Source organism: Zootermopsis nevadensis, unplaced genomic scaffold, assembly GCF_977971745.1.
Source record: "Zootermopsis nevadensis isolate Lab colony 2312 unplaced genomic scaffold, Znev_1.0 Znev_ptg000004l, whole genome shotgun sequence".
NCBI lineage: Eukaryota > Metazoa > Arthropoda > Insecta > Blattodea > Termopsidae > Zootermopsis > Zootermopsis nevadensis.
Genome location: NW_028259136.1, coordinates 7,928,232 through 7,950,191, shown reverse-complemented (window position 1 = coordinate 7,950,191; position 21,960 = coordinate 7,928,232). Strand labels below are relative to the sequence as shown.

Genomic DNA, 21,960 nt, shown 5'->3' with positions numbered 1-21,960 from the left:
GGAGGCAGGTATGTATTCAGCAGGAATGGCAGGAATGGTGTGTAGTGTGAGGGCGTTTAGGATGTAATTTTCTTGAATTCCTTAGATGTTTAAAGGTAAGAATTTATATTTTACCTTGTAATTAATATGCTTGCTGTACGTTGCATGAAACGTTGTTATATTTGTACAAGTTTTCTGAGAAAAGTGTATCGTGTGCTTATTCCCATTGATTCATTTTCCGTTAGGTGACCGCCATGATCGGGAATGTGTGAATGACTAATAGCGGTATCTTGGAATATTCCGAGTATAATGCAAGGGTGGGACGTTTTAATTTATTATATACATACTCGTAATATTTTGCTACCGACGTGAACCATGAATGTGATCCGCGGACGCCAATCACAAAGTTTACTGGGCGATTAAAAGTGTTAGGACCAGGTGGGTGCTGCTCAAGTATTTGTGAAAGTTCGTGCATGCAAACTTTAAATGTAGGTTCTCATAGATGCATTGCAAAAGTCACGGATGATTATTCAGAATGCTCAATTTACAACTGAGCAAATGTGTGATAATCGATGTTTAAAAACATCGATATCATTGGAGTTGTCAGTGCTGAAGTTGTCATTCGTGTGTTTGAGGATTGGAAGAAGTTTTGAATATTTATTGGTCTCTAAGATAATATGATTTGATCGTATTGAGTCATAAGAAGTGCCTGCTTTTACAAATATAATAACAAAGGACATACATAACCTGAAGAGTCATTTGATGTCACATTTGTTATCTTTGAACATGTGTCAGTTGATTGGATTGTAGATTTGTGGATTCTTCGAATATGGATTTGACTTGTTTTCAACGAATAGGTATGTTCTCATGTATATTTCAAGTTGTCTTTGGAAAAATGTCATCTTACAAGTAATATAATTTTATATCACTAAAATTAATTTAGGAACAGCTCTTGACATGGTTCAAATATCAGTTTTTTTTTATTTTTATGCAGGGTTTGAGAAAGAGAGCCATGTTATAATCACTAATGTCCATGTTACAGATTGAATTATATATTGTGTTAGTGGTCAGGAACCTTTTTGATTTGAGGTTGTAAAGTTGTGGAATATTTGGATTATGATCTTGTAGATGGTTATGAACATTTTGGAGCAAGAAATTACCACTGTTTTCCTCCAAAATGTTGTTCTTAACAATCTGCAAATATGAGGTCTTAGGTTCAAATCTTGGCTCACAGACCTGACAGAGATTTTTCATGGTTTTTTGTAGTCTCTGCAGATAAATGGCAGGATAGAACTTTTAATTAGGCCACAGCATCTTTATTAATAATTCTATAATTTTAAGCTATATAATTTGATGTAATATTATGATGGCATTCTTTTATGCAGCAAGTGGTACAAAGTGACAAAATATGTTGAGCTTTGCAGCGTGACAGAAATATAAAGGTGCTTGTTGATCTATAAACGAAATTCCCATGATACCATACATTTCACTTGTGAGATTCAATCTATATTTACGTGTTTTTGCTCATGGCCTCTGTAAGCGTTAAGAATTGCACAGAAGGGATTCTTGTGACATCATGAGGTGCAGATATTTGTTATGCGCAACTGTCATTACGTTCAAGGTTCCTGGAGCAGAACATGTAAGTTGTGACTTGACTGTGCTCCTATCATATTTAATGTGTCACTGTGGCATTTTTGTTTTCCTTGTGGGTTATGACTCAAAATCTGTAAATGCGATTTTTTTCTCGATCCTTTCAACATGTTATCACTATTTCTGCAATCTGAAATTCTGTCTTCTTTATTATCTGGTATCTTAACTCATCTTTAATTACAAGTACTTATTTCTGATATGTGTAGAGAAACAGGTTTTGCTATTGTCTTACACAGTTTTAATTTGGGTAGTGTGAGAAGTTTTATGAATTTTGATTTATGTGTTCTCCATAGACGTGGTTTTTAAATATGCTGTTTGATATTCTAAGTCATTCAAATCATAAAGTTTTTAAATTATTTCGCTATTTATATTAATGCATTTTTGTGAAAGGTAGTATGACAAAACATACGTGTTCTCTGGTTTCAGTGCTTATAAGTTTGGCTATGCTGTAACCTGAATTTTATATCGTCCTGTATTTTGTGGCTCATTTGTTTGCTTAAGATAAGCTGTGTTATAAATTAGTGTACCTATCACGTTGTTGTCAGGCCTACTTTTTTTAAATCAAGACAGAGTAGATACAAGTGTGGGACTGCATGCTAACAAAATGTTTTTCAAATTTTTTCTGAAGAAAATCAGGTAGTCTGCAAGTCTGTTGGAAGATGATGACAAGAAGGGAAACCAATGAGAATTTTGCTGTGCATATTCCTGACGACAATATAATGATATATTGCAATGTAGAGGTTAGCACTATGTGGGAGGACCCGTGTTCAAATCTTGGTGTATACCGTCTATATGGCGATTTTTGTTTCCCAAGGCTCCTCCAGGCAGATGGCAGGACAGTACCTTAAATTTTATCATGTTCATTATTCATAAACCATCGTGTCATTTGACGCTGTATAGCCCACAAAAGCGTTGTTAAATAATAAGTATGCGGCCCGTTCTTCTGTGAACAGCCGTTTCTTGATGTAAATTTGACTGGGAAGATGTGGTGTTGATAGGAAATTGTCGGCCGGACGGAAATGAAGGCGTTGCTTGTTTCTGACGGGATTGTATTTATAGTGGTGCCACAAAGATTTACGAAATACCGCGGGCACTGGCTGTCGCCACCGAGTTACGTGTAGTTACATCGCTGCGTTCAAGCACGTGTTACATTATGTAGACCGCACCGGCGACATCGAATGGTACGACAGAAACGTTTTTACTACAGATCTTTTATCTGAACTTCGTGAGCATCCGATCGTAACATACATTTTGCTGCCCAAAGCTAATACTACGTTTATTCCCCTGTATATTTAACTAAATAAAATAAAGAGACAACGCCCACTCTCATCGGGAAGTGGGCGTTTGAACATACAATTCAGAACGGAATCAGCGGACTTTTCCTTAAGAAGAAAATAGTTACTCAGCTGCAAAATAAATTACTTGACTTTATGAAACCCAAAGGTTCATTACCGTGTTAACAAGAGCCCTAGCCTGAGTAAGATAATCCAGTCAAAGCCTCTAAACCATATTTCCCTACGATACATTTTAATATTATCCTCACACCTACGCCTAGATCTTCTGAACTGTCTCCTTCCTCCAGGCCTTCCGACATTGTACAGACTTTGTCTACGAAGTGTCAGAAGAGGTAACCATTTTTATTTTGTGAAAAGTCTTTTAATCGAACCGTTATGATTGTACAGTGTAATGAAAGGACGTGTTCTGTATTTCAACATCATCGCCTTGCCTGTTGAGGCATTTGTCCTATTGTTCAGTGCGATTATCCACGCCATTGCAGGAAAAAAAAATCTCGGATCAGTCTCGTTTTGAAATATAATAAGCGCTGAACGCCACTCAGAAATCGCTGAAGTCAGCAGTCCGTCGGAAAACGTCCAGGACACTGACACAGGATGTGACTGTGTACTGCTCGCGTTGCTGTACGCTCGTCAGTGTTAGGGGCAGCCACCCTGCAGCTCTGACCTCCCTTTTTCTGGGCCAACCTCAAATCTGGTCTAAATAACTTTTAAGAATTTAGTGCTTATCGCAAAGATCAGGTGGTAAATGCTGTTTTTTTTTTTGGGGGGGGGGGTTATACCCGCGGTGTGTTATGAGAATCGTACGAAACACACGAAGGGCTCTGAACAGAATATAGAGTTATGAGTGTTAAAGCTGATGGTATATACCACTGACTTTAAAGCGTTCAGGCAGTATATATATGTTGAAAATTGTACGTGTATGTGGCTTGATCGTTTGTTATATAATTACGATTCGATCAAAAATCTTCTCATAAATTCGGGAGGGGGGGGGGGTTTACGGTAAGAAACGATAATGTTTTTCTTATATAGAAAGTTTTAAATATTGAAGCGGAAGATTTTTATTATTCTTTATTGTTGTTACCGCGTTGTGTAGTTTACATTTGTTGGACATTATTATACGTCCGTTTTCAAATCGTTCTGAGGACTGGCTAAGATTTCGGGCAGGTCAGGTTACATGTGACTGCCGTACCAAGAAGAGTTAACTGAGAAAGACCAGCCATTGTCGCCTCCTCTTTAATCCGACCCAGTTCACTTGACAGTCATCCTCACTTCCCATTGGTTGTCGCCGATAGTTCACAAATCTGCGTGCGATGAAGGGGTCTGCTCGAATCTCGATTTAATGAACTACCTGCAGAAGTTTGTATAGACTGCACGCAATGCACTCGAGTAAGAGAAGTTGCTGCACGATCGCGGCGAATCTTTGTATTCATTTGCAATTCCTTGACCTTTTAAAGCTCAGCACGTAATTATTCGTATAGACTTCAGAAGTTTGACTCCTTTTCATGGATTTATAAGCCTTGATTCGTAAAATTATAAGTTTACCTGTTGTTTTGTGTGGGCGTGGCACTTCATTTTACCGTAAGGGAGTTGAGGGGGATTTTTGACCTAAGAGGGAGGAAATGGTGGGAGACTGGAGATATTTACTTAATGACGAGCTCCATAATATGTACTGTAGATATTAAAATAATCGAACCAAGTAGAATAAGGTGGGCGTGGCATATTTTGCTCATTGAAGGGATGAGAAATGCACACGAAGCTTTGGTCGGAAAGCCTGAAGGGAGGGCAATCGTAGATGAGAGGATAATATTAAAATTGATCATATAGAAATAGTGTGAGAATGTTAACTGGATTGATGTGGCGTAGTGTGAGTATAGTAATGAACCTTGGGGTTAAAAATTTGAGAATTTATTGACGAGCCAAACGACTTTTAGATTGTTAAGGTAGACTGTTTCATGGCGATATTTCTGTGTTCGTAGTTACGTCGGAGATTTTGTGGAAGAGTGAACAGGGATTATGCTCCAAGTAATGTTCGATAACACTTCCAAGCCCTGTGATAACCATATGCACCGTGTTCTTTAAGAATCGATAAAACACTTCATTTTATATCTGTGTTTCGTGTGGTTTTTATAGTAATCAGCGATTATTTTCTTAATCAGCGTTAACCAGTTGATATTCGTAATGGTGAGGCGCTGTGTTTTCTTCGCGGTACGGACTGAATCTTAAATATTATTTAGACGAGCTTCGGCTTCAGGGGTTAACCAGTTGATCTTTGTAATGGTGAAGTGTGGTGTTTTCTTCGCGGTACGGACTGAATGGAATCCGCTGATCTTTAGGGGAAATGCGCGTGATGCATTAGTCATATTAAGCATTTGCTGTCGATAATTCTGCCGGAGAGCTCATTTGTTTGTTCTAGTGCCACGTAAAATCCGACCGTTCAACTCTCTGATTATGTTACACGGTCTTTTATGCTGACAGGAGGTTTCCTTCTGTCACGATTGTCTTGGTTTGCAAGAGGCGGCGCGCCTTTCGACAAGCAGACTGAAGGGGAACGAGGTCAGCTGTCCTAATCGAGTAACTCGTATAGATTTATTTTGTGGGGTGTTCAGAAATTTTTATTTTGGAGTTTGATTCTCGACGTAGACTGTTCTTTGTAGAATTTACGTGGAAGATTTTGTGTGTGTGTGTAGGAAGGTAAAATCTTGATTCGCATTATCTGAGTGTGACGTATGCAATTGGCAGATAAATGCGAGTCTGTCTGTCTGTCTGTCTGCCCGTGACGAGAGAGAAGAAACGTGTCTGATACGATGGAAAGTATGTGATGAAGTTCGTATGTTACATACGAGTTTCGTAAAATTTTTGCGGAATCTTGACACATGCTCGCGTGATGGATGAGAGGAGATGGTCCGGCTGGTGCAATCGGCTCTCCTCCGCGTCTTGGGGGTGGGGAAATTTAAGGTTTAATTTCGGGCTATAGACAGGCGAGACTTGACGTAAGGCGATCGATCTGTCAATTATGGACCCCCCCCCCTTCAAGATTGTCGTCACAGGAGGCGCTCCAGTCGTGTCTCCATGAAGTAGTTCGTTTGTGTGACATTTAAATGGGCGGATCTGATTTTCCCCGATGACCCCCGACCCCTCGCCGTCATCACGTGGCAATTTTTTTTTCCACAAAGAACGGATAGAGTCTAAAAATACGCCTGCTGGTGCTTAAATGTGGTTATTTATAGTACAACATCGGTTAAATTCATGAAATGTTGAGATTTCATGTTATCACGGTAGCGAAATATGTAATATTTCGAAGGCCCTCGGAAATAAACCGAGTATATCCGTCGGATGTACCCCAGAGCCGGTCCCAGGACACAGTGCCGGGAGTCGAACCCTTAACTGTTGTCTGATTACGCAGGCTCTCGTTTGGCCAAGGGGACCCTGGCGTAATTTTTGAAGCACTTACGTGTCTGTAGAAGTAGCGTTGTGCAAGTGAAATGTTGGCTCGGTTTGGGAAAAGTTGCGTTTGGCAAAAGGCCTATGTCCAAGGAGTGCCAGCCAGGCGTCATGAAGGCGAAGTGTCGGCTTGTTTACGTGTGACGTCGTCGAAGAGCGTTTTTGTTTATTTTTCAGTCAGCGGAATTAATGCTTACACTAGGAGAAATGCGATAATCCGTGTATGACTTAACATTTGTATGTGTACCTCATACGAAGGTAATAAAATGGATACGGAAAGTACCGAATGGATTTGAACGGAACTTTATACTCCGAAAAATCGTTGTATTTAGCATTGCCTTAAAATAGACCACGGGAATTTCTTTCACTGTTTACATATCATAATACTGTGGTTGATAATCGTGGACAGTTTCAGAAGTTAGTGTTACGTAAACCAATAATATAGCCACGGTGGTCCAGCGGTTAGGACGCTGGCCTTGTAATCCTGGGGTCTCGGGTTCGATTCCCGGCGGTGCCCGAATTTATAACTTGTGTTGGGCAAGGCCGTGGTCTAGGCAACACGGAGTTTTCTTCCGGGGGCTTCCCCGGTTTCAATTACTCCATTCACACACAGAAGAAGGCAATGGCAAACCACTTCTGGATCATTTGCCAAGAACGTATATGAACAGGTCCCAGTCCGAGAAAAGGATGGAAGGATCCTGTTCATATGGACCTGTCGTCAGACAGAACACTAAATAAATAAAAAATATAAAAAACCAATAATAAAACAGTTGAGATTTCAGGTTATCTCAGCGGCTAGTATTAAGAGCCCAGAGGTTCATTTTGTCGTCCACAAGAATCCACTACTGGACCCCGTCATGAGCCGGTTGAATCCAGTCAAAATTGTCACACGGTACTTAACATCCATTTAAATATTACTATTTTCCTGCTGAAATAGTGCACAGCTTAAAGCAGACAGCGTGTGTGTGTGTGTAGCTGACCAGGTCAGGAATGAGTGGAGTTTTACCTCCACCCAATACGTGCTTAATAAGTACAGAGGATGATGGTACCCACGTATTCCGTCTTTACTCCAAGTGCTGTAATTTTTTTTTCAGGTTTTTGCGGCTAAAATCGTGGGTTTGGGAATTTACTCTCGCACGTGTGTCGTGTGTTCTGCCTGCCTCATCCATCTTGTACTCCACTTTAGTGTCGTCCTACAGAAAGTACAGAGAGGACATTTTGAAATTCTTTCTTTTGTTGAAATTCTGTGACTCAGAGGCCAAACCACGTCGTTAAATTAGTCTTTGATGAATAGTTTTATTGAATGTCTCCTCTGAGCCTTGTTTATTGGGATTAGGCAGATAAGGATGCGTGCCATCTCATCATGTCCTTGGAGAGAGAGAGAGAGAATCACTTTAGTGACGTCACGGTATCCCACGTGGACATAGCGTCTGGCTTCACAGGAAATGTCGTCATTACATTTTTTATCCGGACGATTTGCATCCGGATGCAGCTTTCCCCCCCCCCCCCCCCCCCCCGACACAAAATTCGCCTTTGTGTTGAATGGTTGAGAGATGGTGAGTTTGACCCCAAGCAGCCTCAAGACCTGTATTTGTCGACGTTTTTCAAATGGCGGACATTGAAGAGCACCGTTATTTAACGGGCAAAGCACGGCGAAATACAGGCGTTGTGTAGTACAGTGGATTTATTTGTAATATTACCGTACACACAAAAAGTTAGATCTTGGTTATTAGTTGGGTTTTGATATCTGCTAATATGGCAACACGTTTCGTCATCAATGTGTCATGATCAGGTCGTACTTTGTATTTTTGCTATTGCGAACGTTTGATACAGCTGAGAAATTTCATATATAATTTTTTACGTAAAATGTGTACACTTGTAGAATTATCATCTTCATGATCGCATCTCTTTTTACCGCAGATACGAGATTCTTTCCAGCGTCTGCTCATTTTAACTCTTTTAAAGGTCAGTGGTAACTGTATGTACCATCTGCTTTAGAATTTTGCCCACACTGCGTTTGTCTGGGTTTCGTATGGTTCTCAGAATTAACGGCGTTAACCAAGTGATCGTTGTCATCGAGACGTGTTCTCTTTGAGGTACGAATCGAAGCTTTAAGAATTATTTAAACGTTCTTAATCTTCAAGGGGTCAGTTAAGTGGACTGAAATCCTTCCCTGTGAAGTTCAACATGGATTTGTAATTCACTTAGTACCGAACGTAGGTAGTGGTTAGCATTTCTTCGTTTTCAGGAGGCCCAGGTTCAGAGACCAGCTATTGTCATGGTTTTCTTCAGTGTCTCCTGCCACGGCCTTCCACGTCCTTCGTCCCGTCATCCGAGACTATAATGTGCTCCATGTTTCTGTTGTGTAACGGTGTGATTGCAGCGAGCTGAAATGTCGTGCGGATTTAGGTCAAGGTCACTTCTGCTAGAATTAGAAGGCTCGGAGTTGGGGTGACGACATCATTTGGGCGCTCTCGAATGCAGAGGCACGAGCGGTTACCCCAAGTTTTACGCCGTCGTACCACGGCGAACTCTACCGATGATGCTGGCACTACTCGTAATAGAGGCGGAAGGTGACGGTCGTGTATTTTTCTGTCTTTCTCTCTCGTGTTTTGTTTCCCTTAATGTAATTTTTATCATCCCCTAATTGTTTATAAATTTTATTAGTTTGATTATTTCCTGCCAGTGGGCCTTTAAATCATTTTTGTAGTTATATTACGTGTTTTTCTTTGTACAATCCTCGGATCGGAGGAATCTGCAAACATGAAAACCCAGTTTGATATTTTTTTTTTAAGTTTTCTGAATTGAAAGGGGTGGTAAAAGGTGGAGAAATGGGGGGGGGTTATAATTATTATTATTTAGTGTTCTGTCTGACGACAGGTCCATATGAACAGGATCCTTGCATCCTTTTCTCGGACTGGGACCTGTTCATATACGTTCTTGGCAGATGATCCAGAAGTGGTTTGCCATTGCCTTCTTCTGTGTGTGAATGGAGTAATTGTTGGGATGCCACGGATAAAAACTCCGTGTTGCCTAGACCACGGCCTTGCCCAACACACGTTATAAATTCGGGCACCGCCGGGAATCGAAGCCGAGACCCCAGGATTACAAGGCCAGCGTTCTAACCGCTAGACCAGGAAAGGAAAGGAAAGGCAGATATGAGTGCGGTATGAAGGAACGGGCTTTTATCATGAGTTTTCCAAAAAAAGACGAATCCAATTTACAGGTTTGAACAGTGGACCTCCCGACTGGGACACGTCTGGACCTCGTGAGCATGGCGCTCAGAGCGTCCCTGATTAGACCGCGCGTGGTTCTTGCTTTGTGTACCCAATAGAAACAGCCAAACGTAGAATGACGACATTTGCCTCTTGGGCGACCTTGCTGTGGTCGTGTTTTCGGATAGAACTGTAGTTGGTTCTTCCTAAACGCTACGCCCGTTATCCGTGAGGTCATGACGCGCAAAAAAAAACTGTTCTCTTAAATCTACAGGATGTTTGTGTTATGACGAATTTCTATGATGTATATATGTGGGATTGTTATTGTGTTGATGTTGAACATCAACACGCAACCTCGGGGTGGCATTAAAATGTGAGTTTTGATTACTCATCTGTGTAAGTCGTTCGAGTCTAAGGCAGATTCGGAGAACACTTTTGGTGGCGTTCGCTGTGTACTCTCGTATTAAAGCTGCAAGATGTACTAAAAATAATGTTTCCAGCCCTGGTGTGGACCTTAAGTGCACTGCACTAAATGAAACTTGTAATAGACGTGTCGTATTTGGAGTTTATAATTAAAATCCATTAAAGGACTGTTCGTGTTTGTTTGTGGTTTATTCAGGGACGTTGTCGGTTAGGTTTGAAGACACACGAATTGGGAGGGATGTCGAAGGACGTCCGACGAAATTTCACGAAGAACATGTCAAGACATTCTCGCTTTCTCAAGATTCTGCCACAGTTGGGGTGGGAGGCAACTATGAAAGTCACTTCTGCTCATTTGTGGACTACGCGAGTTTCGTCGTCGTGTTCCCACGCAGAGACCGCTACGGGACGACCATTCTGAAGCATAAATAAGAAATTATGCCAAAGTTTAATCGTAATCGATGTTGAATATTGGCGGTGTTTTTCGTGGTTAAATTAATTGTCGGGGATTCCACGTATTTTCGTATAAAATGCGTCTGGTAGCTCGCTTGTTCGTTCATCGAGAGAGAATGCAAGCGGCGATGTTCGTGGTACTACTATTTCCGGGAAAAGGGCTCGTTAGAGATTTCCGCTTTGCGCTTTAAATTTATCAGGACTCTGGATCATCCGGCCTGGTATTAAAATGAAAGAGGTAATCTTGATTGATTGAAGGTGCTGAACCTCGAAGGGTTAGACGAAACTGAAAATCGAGTAACACTTTTCACGGGATATTTCTTTGAGGGTGAGATGATAGGGGGAATGTAGCACGCTTATCGGAGACGGGAGATACACGTCACATTTTGTTCGTGAAGCCAGAAGGTAGGAACAACTTAGAAAACGCTGACGGTGATGCGGGACCCCCCGGAACATGAAACAGGAGTGCCTGACCGTCCGGTGTTGATTCGTGAGTTGAATGGTTAAGTGTGGTTGCCCGTCTCTTATCGCAAGGCACGTGGAGCTCTTTGGGATGTGATGGAGAAATCTAGTGTTATTGAACCCATTCTGTCTCTCGTTATGACGTCGGGGGTAACGTCAGTACGCGACCCTCACAGTTGACTTTCGCAGAAGCTTTTACCCCGCCCTCTTACAGCCAGAAGCCGTGTCTTAAGTTTCAGTCAGAGGAGGGTCTTCTAGGGACATTTGAACTTCACAAGAGAGAACAAAGTTTTCTTGGAAGATATTTGATCATCGGATAGATAGCAGGAGGAATGAGAGATTTATTTAATTGGAAGCTTCATAATTTGTACCGTGTACCAGATATTAGGGAGGTTATTGAGTCGAAGAGTATGAAATGGATGAGATGTGTTTCACGCGTGATCGAATAAAGATGCAGATTCTATTTCGGTGCAAAGAGATGTATAAGACGACTCTAGAGATCTAATGATGGCGTAATAAATTGGGTCTTTGAGAAACAGGATGTGAAGGTGTTGATTGAACTGCTTTCTGATGAGCTCTTTTGAACATGGCGGCTTAAGGTTTGGATCCTATGAAGGTTAGGAACTTATCAATCAGTTGAGTTGCTGTGAAATTTTCGTGTAAGTTGAGTGTTACGAAATGGGTTGAGTTGTTTACTTCATCGGTTAACATAGTCTGTTATTGTAGGGTGTTTGGTGTGTCCAACAGAAGGCTTTGGAGCAGTGGTATTCAACCTTTTTTTGTTCGCGTACCCCCAGATATAATTTCTCTTCAACTTTGTACCCCCCAAAGTTGTTGGTGTATAATTCAAGTTATACATAGTATATAATCTACATCTGAAATAAATTAAATAAATTACATTACTGATTATTCAGTGTTTATCATAAAATAATATATATTTTTTTAAAATTTCACGTAACCCCTAAGATGTCTTCGCGTACCCCCAGATATAATTTCTCTTCAACTTTGTACCCCCCAAAGTTGTTGGTGTATAATTCAAGTTATACGTAGTATATAATCTACATGTAAAATAAATTAAATAAATTACATTACTGATTATTCAGTGTTTATCATAAAATAATATATATTATTTTAAATTTCACGTGCCCCCTAAGATGTCTTCGCGTACCCCCACATATAATTTCTCTTCAACTTTGTACCCCCCAAAGTTGTTGGTGTATAATTCAAGTTATACGTAGTATATAATCTACATCTAAAATAAATTAAATTAATTACATTACTGATTATTCAGTGTTTATCATAAAATAATATATATTTTTTTTTAAATTTCACGTACCCCCTAAGATGTCTTCGCGTACCCCAGGATGAATACCACTGCTTTAGAGTACAGACATTTTCTGAATGAAATCTTTGCTGTATTATATACCACATTGGCATTGATAGTTATTTGTTGCTGACATTATTTTTCTGATTAATAAAAAGTTTGGTTCTTGTTTAAAGTGAGTGAGTAATAAATTTAGAAAATACTTGTCATTTATTTAAAAGAAAATTTACTGTTAAATATTTGTATGTTCCACTTTTTTGTTTGATCTACCCCGAAGGAATATTGTAAATTGCAAGCATTCATAAACAAAATCAAACATTTTTATTTTCACACATTTTTTAAGGTAGATGAATAATTTTCACTAACTCTACTGCACATGTATATTTATACTCAACATTAATCTTTTCTGCTTGTGCAAACCTCGGATCTTTTAAATTAACGATTTTTAATTAGTTAAATCCATGATATAAACCCCCCCCATCCAGATAAGGAACCACGCTATCTGATTTGCCGTGTGCACCTGAAAATTTACTGTCAATAAGGACATTTTTTGCGATAATGGGGGCGTTTACCGTGGACATTTTGAAACGTGTAAATCATTTATTTGACTTCCGAACACAACTCAGTAGAAATGTTACGGCTAAGAAGTACTTTCATCTCATTATTTTTAAGATAAAAATTCAAGTTAGAAATCTCAACATCAGTCATTGGTTTGAATTTGAGTCTTGGTAGTTTTGCTGGAAGATCGAATATGTGACAGATAAGATAAATCGTGTAATCGCTTTTTTTTTCAGATTAAACGTACAGTCATTCAGTAAGTTTGGACTTCTCTCTCTCTCCATTGACGCTTCTGAATTCAATCCATGGCCCCTTGTATTGCACAGGTTTTCCGAATTGTATTTAATTGTTCGATGCAAGCTTTGGATGTGGGATCTTTGCATTGCAAGAACACAATTATCTTCACATAACGATGCAGGAAGCATCTGCCAAATATCTATACAGGAAGCTTGAAATGAAATTCGTCGTTCTGATATACAATTTAATCTAAACGCTGTGAGATATTGAAGCCACCAAAACAGCTGATAACTTGTCCAAGATTGAAATGGTTATCTCCAGAATGCAAGTTTCCATGTGTCTGCTGTTTTTTTGAATTATTTAAATAGCCTTGTTGATATCTTACTTACGTTTAAGCCCCTGTTTTTAAATTTTGAAACACGGCTTCTGGTGGTTTGGGTGTTATACTTTATGGGGATGACTGTATTTGTGATACTCATTAATGGGAGATAAGCCTCTCACCTTCTGCCTGCTCAGCCGTGCGACGATCATTACCAGTGAGGAGGTTCGTTGTGTTGCAGACTGTATGTGACATCAGTTTTGAATGTGACTGTATTTTGCAACTGTAATGACTAATTGTGTAGCATTTGGACTAATTGCCAAGAGTCTCAGTTTTAGTCGTTACGTATGTAGAGTATATGTTAGGGCATTTGTTTCTAAATTGTCTACTGTCTGCTCCGACGTAGGCCCACCATTTCCTTCAGTTGCGTTAGACTCACTGCCAAACAGAGTAGTGTAGCGGTAACACTCTAGATGGAGATGTTACACGGCATGCCAATGTGTTTTGTTTGGTCCATCATATTTTTTGTAAAAATATTTTGCCCTGTGTAATATAAAATACATATCCGATGTAAGAAAACATGTCTTCTTAGTGGCATCAGTACTTTACAGTAAGTATCGTGGCAAACAGCTGTTCAGCTTAATGAAGAAATATGACCGCTCTTACTGACGGGCATTTGAAGGGATGTGTGTGAATCATGGCGACAGACGTTAAACCTGGTATTGAAAGATTATAATTAAGTTAAAACAGTGTTGGGTATTTTGCTAATGACTGATTTTGTTAAAGAAAATTACTGACTAATGCTGAGATCTAAGAATGAGTAAGAGCTATACCTCCTTTATCTCCAAATGTCTCCATGCCTTTAATTTATGAAGCTTGATTTTCCATTTTTAGTCACGCTACAATTAGGTGATATAAATGAAATGTATCAAGAAGATTATCTGAACATTGCAAAGGGAATTGGTACACAGTATTCGTGGCATTTTTGGTTGTCATTTGGATGTTAATTTGAGTTCTGATTGGCGTACATGTATACCACCTTTTCAGCCCTGTCATTTACCGCCCAAAGCGAATCTGGAATCAGCGAGACAAGACCACAGTGTTTAATGTAATTAGAGTGGCGCGTAGATTTGTGACTCATTAGCAATTCCCCTTTTCTCCCATTACTTGATCATGGCCATTAACTGTTTCTGCCTCACGGCAAATAACGTAATAACATCCATCAGTTGGATTTTACCCTGCATGGATTAGATTAAGCTGGTGATGGTTTCAGTATGCTAAGGAAGGTTGTGTTGGTCTCTTGCCATAAGGGAAGAACTTAATTGAGTGTGTTTGAGAACAGGGTGTTGAGGAGAAGATTTAGATGTAAGAGGGATGAATTGATGGGTGGATGGAGAAAATAATGAGTAGCTTCATAATTTTTACTTCTTGCCAAATGTTAATTAACTCCATGGATCAGAGTCCTTCTTGACAAGCTAATGGTTGCTCCCTAGTCTAGAAATTCTGCACCTTTTTGGGAACCCAAAGATTCATTACCTTCAACTGTAAGAATCATTATTTTATGCGTGAGAATGAAAACTGCGTACACAGTTAAGGTTAACAAAATGTGAATAATGGCATAACACTGTAGCTGTATTTTGGTCTGTAACCGTGGTGACAGTGAGTTGGTGTTATGGCGCCTGTTCGTACTTGTGTTGTGAGTAACCAGTTCTGTTTCGGGCATTTCCGGTTCACGACACGTCTGTTTCACTTGGTGTTGTTAACCTTTGCAGTTGATTGGTAATGTTTTGATTTCTTTGTTGCAGGGCCTGCACAGTTGACCGGGTCGAGATGGGCAAGCTGCTGTCGAAGATTTTCGGTAATAAGGAGATGAGGATACTCATGTTGGGGCTGGATGCCGCAGGGAAAACAAGTATCCTTTACAATTTTGTCAGTTTGATGATGTTACTTGCAGTCACAGAGACGGTAGTTTCTTCTGTTGCTCTGCCGAGAGTTAATAGCAGAGGATTGTGTACAGTGAATGAATATCCTTCTTTGAGGTGGTGGTGTTTTTCTTTATTGTTTCCTCCTTCTGCCGACCTCTTTTCAAATTTGGAGGTTTTTGATTATGATTTTCATTGTTTTCTTCAGTTTCCCAACGCAGATGTTCTGATAATACGTTTTAAAGAAGTCCGCATGAATTTCTCGTCACACACTTGCCTGATCATTATTCATAATGATTGTGACTTTTAATGCTGTGAAGTTGATGAATCATTAATAAATAGATAAGTAACAAACAAAGATAATAAGGAAATTATATAGATTGATGTAGAAAATAGTACAGAATCCTACATCTGAATTGTTGACATCAAACCCTGCTGCTTGAGAAATTTTTTGACATTAAAGTGGATTGTCCTTCAGAGTGGGGCTACTCTTGTGTATGTGGTAATGAGCCTTCAGGTTTCATAGAAGGTGGTTAATTTCATGACTAGTTGAGCGCACCATTAGTTCGTCAAGGGCTGTGCTCCATAGAGCTGAGATGGAGATTTTACTCTGCTCAGAATTTCCCACATGTGATAAAACTGAACTATGACACGTACACTTTTGCGCTTCTCACGCATAAAAGGATGATTCTTGCAGTTGAAAACCTATTAGGTAAGAGTTACGAACAAAGAAGGTAGGGGTTAGTGTTTTATTGTAACAAATGCTCTTAAGAACATCAAAATGGCAAGTATATCCTAATTGCTTCTTTAATAAAATCACAATGTGTTTACAAGTACTGCCTATATCTGAGGGCATTTTCCTCCATCTGCAGCTTGACGATGCATTGACATGTAAATAAAATGGCTTCAAGTCCAGTAAAGTACAAAAAGTAATAAACATGTTTTATCATTGGAGTATTGTTTCCCTTAACAGACTACTCAGCAATTTTGTACAAACTGAAATTAGGTCAATCTGTAACAACGATACCAACCGTAGGGTTTAATGTAGAAACAGTTACATATAAGAATGTTAAATTTAATGTTTGGGTAAGTATGACACATTTTTATTATTTTACTACGGTATGTCATTTAGAAGTCGCAAGTCCCTTGTAGCTAGAGAATTATGTTGTGGTACGGGTTATTGTCTGTAGCGTAACTCAAACTCAATGAGGGAGAGTCCTTCTTGAGAAGTTTACAGTTGACATTTTTCTCAGAACTCTGAAATTTGTACCAATAAATATACTGTTTGTGAAGTAACTGACTTGTTTTACATCTCTGATGTAGCCATGAATTTATTAAATATTTTTCTGTCAAGTTTGTTGAATTAGTCTTCTAGAAAATAATTATAAAAAAATTGGTTTGCATGTATATTGCTGTGAGAAAGATTCAGTAGATACAGAAAGCCCTTAACTAAATGTGTACCAAATTCTATAAATATAAGGTTTATAGTTGTTTAGAAAAAATTTACTTTAACGTGACAAAATTAATGATGTGATTTTATTGCAGGATGTAGGAGGACAAGACAAGATCCGGCCTCTGTGGCGACACTATTATACAGGTACGCAGGGCCTCATCTTTGTTGTGGACTGTGCAGACAGGGATCGTATTGATGAGGCAAGGCAAGAACTTCACAGGATAATCAACGACCGGGAGATGAGGGACGCCATCATACTCATTTTTGCCAACAAGCAGGACTTGCCTGATGGTGAGTGAAGTGTGTGAACTTGACCATGAACTTTGAGAGAGTTCGTATGTTTTAGGCGAGATTTCAAACTCTCGGGCCTGCAAAATATGAAGATGACTGTCTTGCGGGTTGTTGCGCTGTATGGTCCCGTAGAAGTTGACTTATGTTTCTGAGGCGCTTTCTGCCTCAATCAGGGTGACGATGATGGAGGCAGTAAGCACCTCTGAAACGTTGGTCAACTTCTACGAGACTACAATTTCAACTTCTTACTTGCTATTGCGAGAATCTGAAATTCCACGTGATTTTTTTCCCGATGTTTTGATCAACTCCATGGATGTCAAGATGTTCACTGTTTGTAGCTTTGTAAAGCAGAAGCTTTTCAGTGTAAGTATGTGTATACTTTTTTTATTAAGATCAAAGATGATTTTCGCTGTTGTCATACGAGATGTAATTTTGCAGTTGATGACATCACCGCTTCTCTCCCATGTTGGTTGTATAAATACTTGTAGCAGTCTTGAAGACATATACAGGATCTGTGACTCAGATTTATTGTTCTGTTGGTAGCAATGAAGCCTCATGAGATCCAGGAGAAGTTGGGGCTCACACGGATACGTGACCGCAATTGGCATGTCCAGCCTTCGTGTGCAACAACGGGCGATGGCCTATATGAGGGACTGACCTGGCTCACGTCCAATCACAAGTTATGAACCTTCCAGCAGTGGCTTGCCACCCGCGATACACATGAAATTGCAAGAGACGCGTATGTTGTGATGCAATGCAGTCTGGTGGCAAGCCTGTGAAGTGAAGTGACAGTGTGGTTGGACCCAACAGGATTACAAATTCCTTATGGGATTGGGAATATGTTGGGACCTCCGTATTTCCCGGTGGACAGCGATGCTCACCGCTCTGTTATGTCTGTTGTAAAATTATTTTTAAAGTTCGTACAGATTTGTAGTAATAAAGTTATAGAAGGGAATTGTGAAAGAGCCAAACAAGAATCAAAAGATTTGAAAATTGAATATACAGTGAAAATTGTGAACAAAGATTTTCGTAAGTATAGGCAAGAAGGGTAGTTAATTTTCTTTTGATTTCCACCACGTGGCAGGTAGATTCCATAGACAGTGAGCAGTACATATTGTGCTCATGGAATAAGAAGTTAACGCGGCTGTTGTAGTGTAATTTAACGATGCTTTTCTTTCCCCCCCCCCCCCCCCCCTTTTTTTTAATTTTTGGTCTTATGCGTACAAATGCTTGCAATAAAATCTCAGACTTACTTTCTGTTTATAGGCAAAAACTGTTAGCTGACTAACCTCATATCCTTGACCCACATAAGTAATTGGTATAATTTGTTTTTGTTCAACCTTAACAATATTTTTTTATGTGATGTGTTTGTTAATTTCAGCTGTGGCCAGCCTTTGTTTTTGTTACCCAGTATGTTAATATTGTAGTGCAGATTGAAACACAGACTAACCTAGTTGTTTCGGAATGTGTGTACATGACTCCGTATTATTAATTTTAATTAGAGGATCTCACACACACTTTGAAACCGTCACACACCCTTTTGAGAATATTTATATTTAAACATTTTATCATTCCTCTCTCCATTTCGTTGTAATGTTTAATATAATGTGATCTGCTTTATTGAAATAAGATATCAGAGAACAGGGGTGCAAAAATTGTAACAAACTTTGGAAACTGCGTATGAAATTAATGATGAATCTATGGCCAGTTCTGGTTAAGAAGTGGCTGAATATGTTGTACTTTGCGGTAGTCGGTTGCAAACTAATTGGGCACTAAAGGAATTGACTCCTGTTTACATTTTGAGATGAAATTATGTTGGGCAAATGCACAGTATTCATTCAAATAAAATATGATCTTAAATGGCACGCTACAATTTGAAGCAGGTGGGAGTAGTTCCTTAACATGTAGAAATCTTGAGTTGATCTTATTGCATAGTTATGTAGGTGGAAGCCAACTTTTGCTGCTGCTGCTGCTGAAAGCCTCATGTCTTCTTGTGAATGTTTAGTATTTCTTGCAGTAATTATATATTTTAACACTGTTGGACTGTTGTTGATTCACCGTGCATTAAAATGTAGATATTCTTTACTTTTATTGTGTATTCACATTTAACATGATTTATGTTCAGTTAAATACCGGAGTGAAAACAGTGGTACGTGCCCACGGTTTGTGCGATGATGATGTAATAATGCAAAAGCAACTGAGAAGTTGTGAATCTCGCTGACACATTACCTGACAGCGTGTCTTGAAAGTCTGGTAGCCAGATAAATATTATTATCCCCCCCCCCCCCCCCCCCGCCCCAAATTGTAAGATATTCCTGCATTCAGAAAGTTCAAAATGGTGGCCACTTTGATGAGCTGAAAGAAAATTCCGACACCACTGATCTGATCAGTAGCATGTGGTAGTGAGCGAATCTCAGTTAATGAAACTGCGTCCGCATCTCCAAAAGCCGACCCCCTGGGTACCAGCTGAAATTTATATGGTTGCCACTGGTGGCCAGCAATTGTGATTTTCGTTTCCTGTCTGAAGATACCAGTATTTGGAAGAACAGGACAGTTTTTTTTTTGAACTGCTATGCTTTAAATTTTTCATATATAACATTAAATTATTTACCAAAGTTAATAACTATTTTAAAATTTCGGTATTTTATAATAATTCTGTAAATATTTTATGTAATGCTCATGTAATCAAAAAAAAAGTCGCTGTATATAACCACATCTCTTGTTACTCCAAATTAACTCTGATTTAAAATTACGCTGCTTCTTGGCAGGTGGAATCAGTGGTCACTAGTTCACTGACAGGTACTACAAGTATGGATTTCTATTTTACTTTTTTGTCTTTATCGTGGTGTTCCATATTATACCTAACTTCGTGGTTTTTTGCAGGTGTTCCACGCTTACTATTGTTTTATTGTGGAATACAAAAGCAGCTGTAATATTTATGATAATGAAGTATAAGACATTTTTGTTCACGAGTCCAAAAGTGATCCTTTTATGTCAGAAGTAGATGTTATAGGCTGGGATCCACGCAGTTCTGTTGACAGTGAAGTAAAAAAATTTAGGTGTACCAAACAATAAAGATCATGTAAGTAGAGCCCAAGATAACTTGGAATAATAATGAAGCTATTTACGTACAAAAAATTGTTTTGTGTAAACAACAAATAACTCGCCTACCCCTATGACTTTGTATTCGTAGGTTACAAAATGACCTTTTTATAACCGCATTTGACAAGAAATTCTTAAGGTTTGTGCTTAACTAAGCACCACACCATGAAGATGTATGGGGCAGTGGGTATATAACTCCATACATTCTTAGCCTTGTCATAGATAGAGCTGAGTGGTCAGCTTCATGTTCTGGCTGCTCTGCTCCTTGGGGGAAAAAAGCCCCTAGTGCCAGGTGGTAGGAGGGTCCCAGAACTGGTGTGGACAAGGAAAATTTTCTGGCCCCTGCCATGAATTGAACACTGGTCTTTCAGCCAGAAACCAAGTTTCCTGCTTTTGTATTAACTGCATGGCATCATCTGTTTTCCTTAACAGTTTAATTTCTTATTTAAGCTCCACTAACTTCTTCAAAATTTTGTCGGGGGAATATCGGCAATTGCACGATACACTGTGTGAATTGTCAGGGTGTTGAACATTAAAGCGGATGGTGCTTAGAGCAAAATATCGTACTTTTTGTTACAACGGGCCTAGTGGAGTTTAATAAATTGAGAAACTTATCATCATGATATTGTGAAATGTTCTCGCGTGTGTAGACAAACCAGCTCCCCATAGCACTAAAAAATTATGAAACTTTCTTTCATTAAATTTCCTTTCTCAATTTTCTGTTGAAATGATGGGTTTTTTTTTTGTGGTACCTAACATGTCAGCCACTAATCTGTGACATTTATCAAGAAATAAATTATCTGCATGCTATCAAGTCTGGCACAGTGATAAAAGCAGATGAAATCCAGAAGCTTGAAACCTGCTAAAAATATGTGAAAATTAGTTCTGGTTTACAGTCGCCAAAATCAAGGTGAAATGGTAACAGTAAAGTCCTCGTGTTTAACCATGCCATGCGGACGAGTGGAGGAGCGGAGGTATAGCTCTACAGAAAAGAAATATCTGTTCATATCCTGTATTATGAAGGGTGTAGGATTTGAAGTTTTCATGATAGTGAGTACAAAGATGGCTGTCTTCTTGGTTGAGGGTCCATATAGTCTGGTAGAAGTCTACCATTGTTTTGGAGTTTTTTTGCTGCCCACGTATTTGTTCGTCGCCTCGATGGTGGAAGCAGGAAGGACCTCAGAAATGGCAAACTTCTACAACCCAGAAGACAGCCGTCTATGTAGGGTATATTTGCCTTAATTTTCCCCTTTTTTGTGGCTGGACTGCATGTCATGTTAAAAGGTCGTATGTGGAGGGTCTGTAAATAATGCTGTGTGAAGCAAATGGCGAACCTTGCAGCTTTTATTAGGGTGTGTCTGTATGTTTAAAGTAAATGAATATACGATTTTTGCACCCCTGGAACTGTGAACTCTGAAACTGCCATTTGCAAATGTATTCGGCCTTGTTTAACGACTGTCACCCCAGTGAGAAACATGTTATTACTTGTTGGTCAGTGTTTATATTAGCAGCATAAAATGACATTTGGTTGACTGATGAATTGATTGTATCAGAAATGGCTTGGCTATGTTGTTGGCATGTATCTTGCACAATATTGTTCATTTTATTTAAAAAAAATAAGAGTGGATGATGGAAGTATGAATAAGACAATGTTTTGAACTGTTCAAAGTGGTGATTTATTATTACTATTATTATTACATTTAAAATAATAAAAATGTGGACCAGTTGGTTGATGAAGTGAAGTGAGGGAATTGATACCGATATTATCAACAACACGATTTCCCTCTTTTTTCCAGCTTTTGTTTTGCACTTTCAGTGACGGAACTCTTTACTTTGACG

The 21,960-nt window shown here is 39.2% G+C and overlaps 1 protein-coding gene across 3 annotated transcripts; it reads left to right on the top strand.

Annotated features, from left to right (window-relative positions):
* The first annotated feature begins 5 nt into the window (after positions 1–5).
* On the top strand, positions 6–21,863 carry Arf6 (ADP-ribosylation factor 6). Of its 3 annotated transcripts, none has more exons than XM_022082438.2 (5): positions 6–95; positions 15,159–15,265; positions 16,258–16,361; positions 16,821–17,019; positions 17,563–21,863. In XM_022082438.2, the coding sequence occupies exons 2-5, from the start codon at positions 15,184–15,186 to the stop codon at positions 17,703–17,705; spliced, it is 528 nt and encodes a 175-aa protein (XP_021938130.1). In that variant the 5' UTR covers positions 6–95; positions 15,159–15,183; the 3' UTR covers positions 17,706–21,863. The 3 variants fall into 3 exon arrangements, with proteins under 3 accessions (XP_021938130.1, XP_021938131.1, XP_021938129.1); XM_022082439.2 differs by lacking the exon at positions 6–95 and adding an exon at positions 640–836; XM_022082437.2 differs by lacking the exon at positions 6–95 and adding an exon at positions 13,641–13,963.
* Positions 21,864–21,960: the final 97 nt, after the last annotated feature.

What these genes read in the sequence shown, in the direction of transcription:
- Arf6 (XM_022082438.2), top strand. Translation starts at nt 15,184, where the DNA reads ATGGGCAAGCTGCTGTCGAAGATTTTCGGTAATAAGGAGATGAGGATA. An exon ending in GGATGCCGCAGGGAAAACAA is followed by an intron (nt 15,266 to 16,257) that starts GTATCCTTTACA and finishes CAGACTACTCAG; the next exon opens with CAATTTTGTACAAACTGAAA. An exon ending in CAAGCAGGACTTGCCTGATG is followed by an intron (nt 17,020 to 17,562) that starts GTGAGTGAAGTG and finishes TTCTGTTGGTAG; the next exon opens with CAATGAAGCCTCATGAGATC.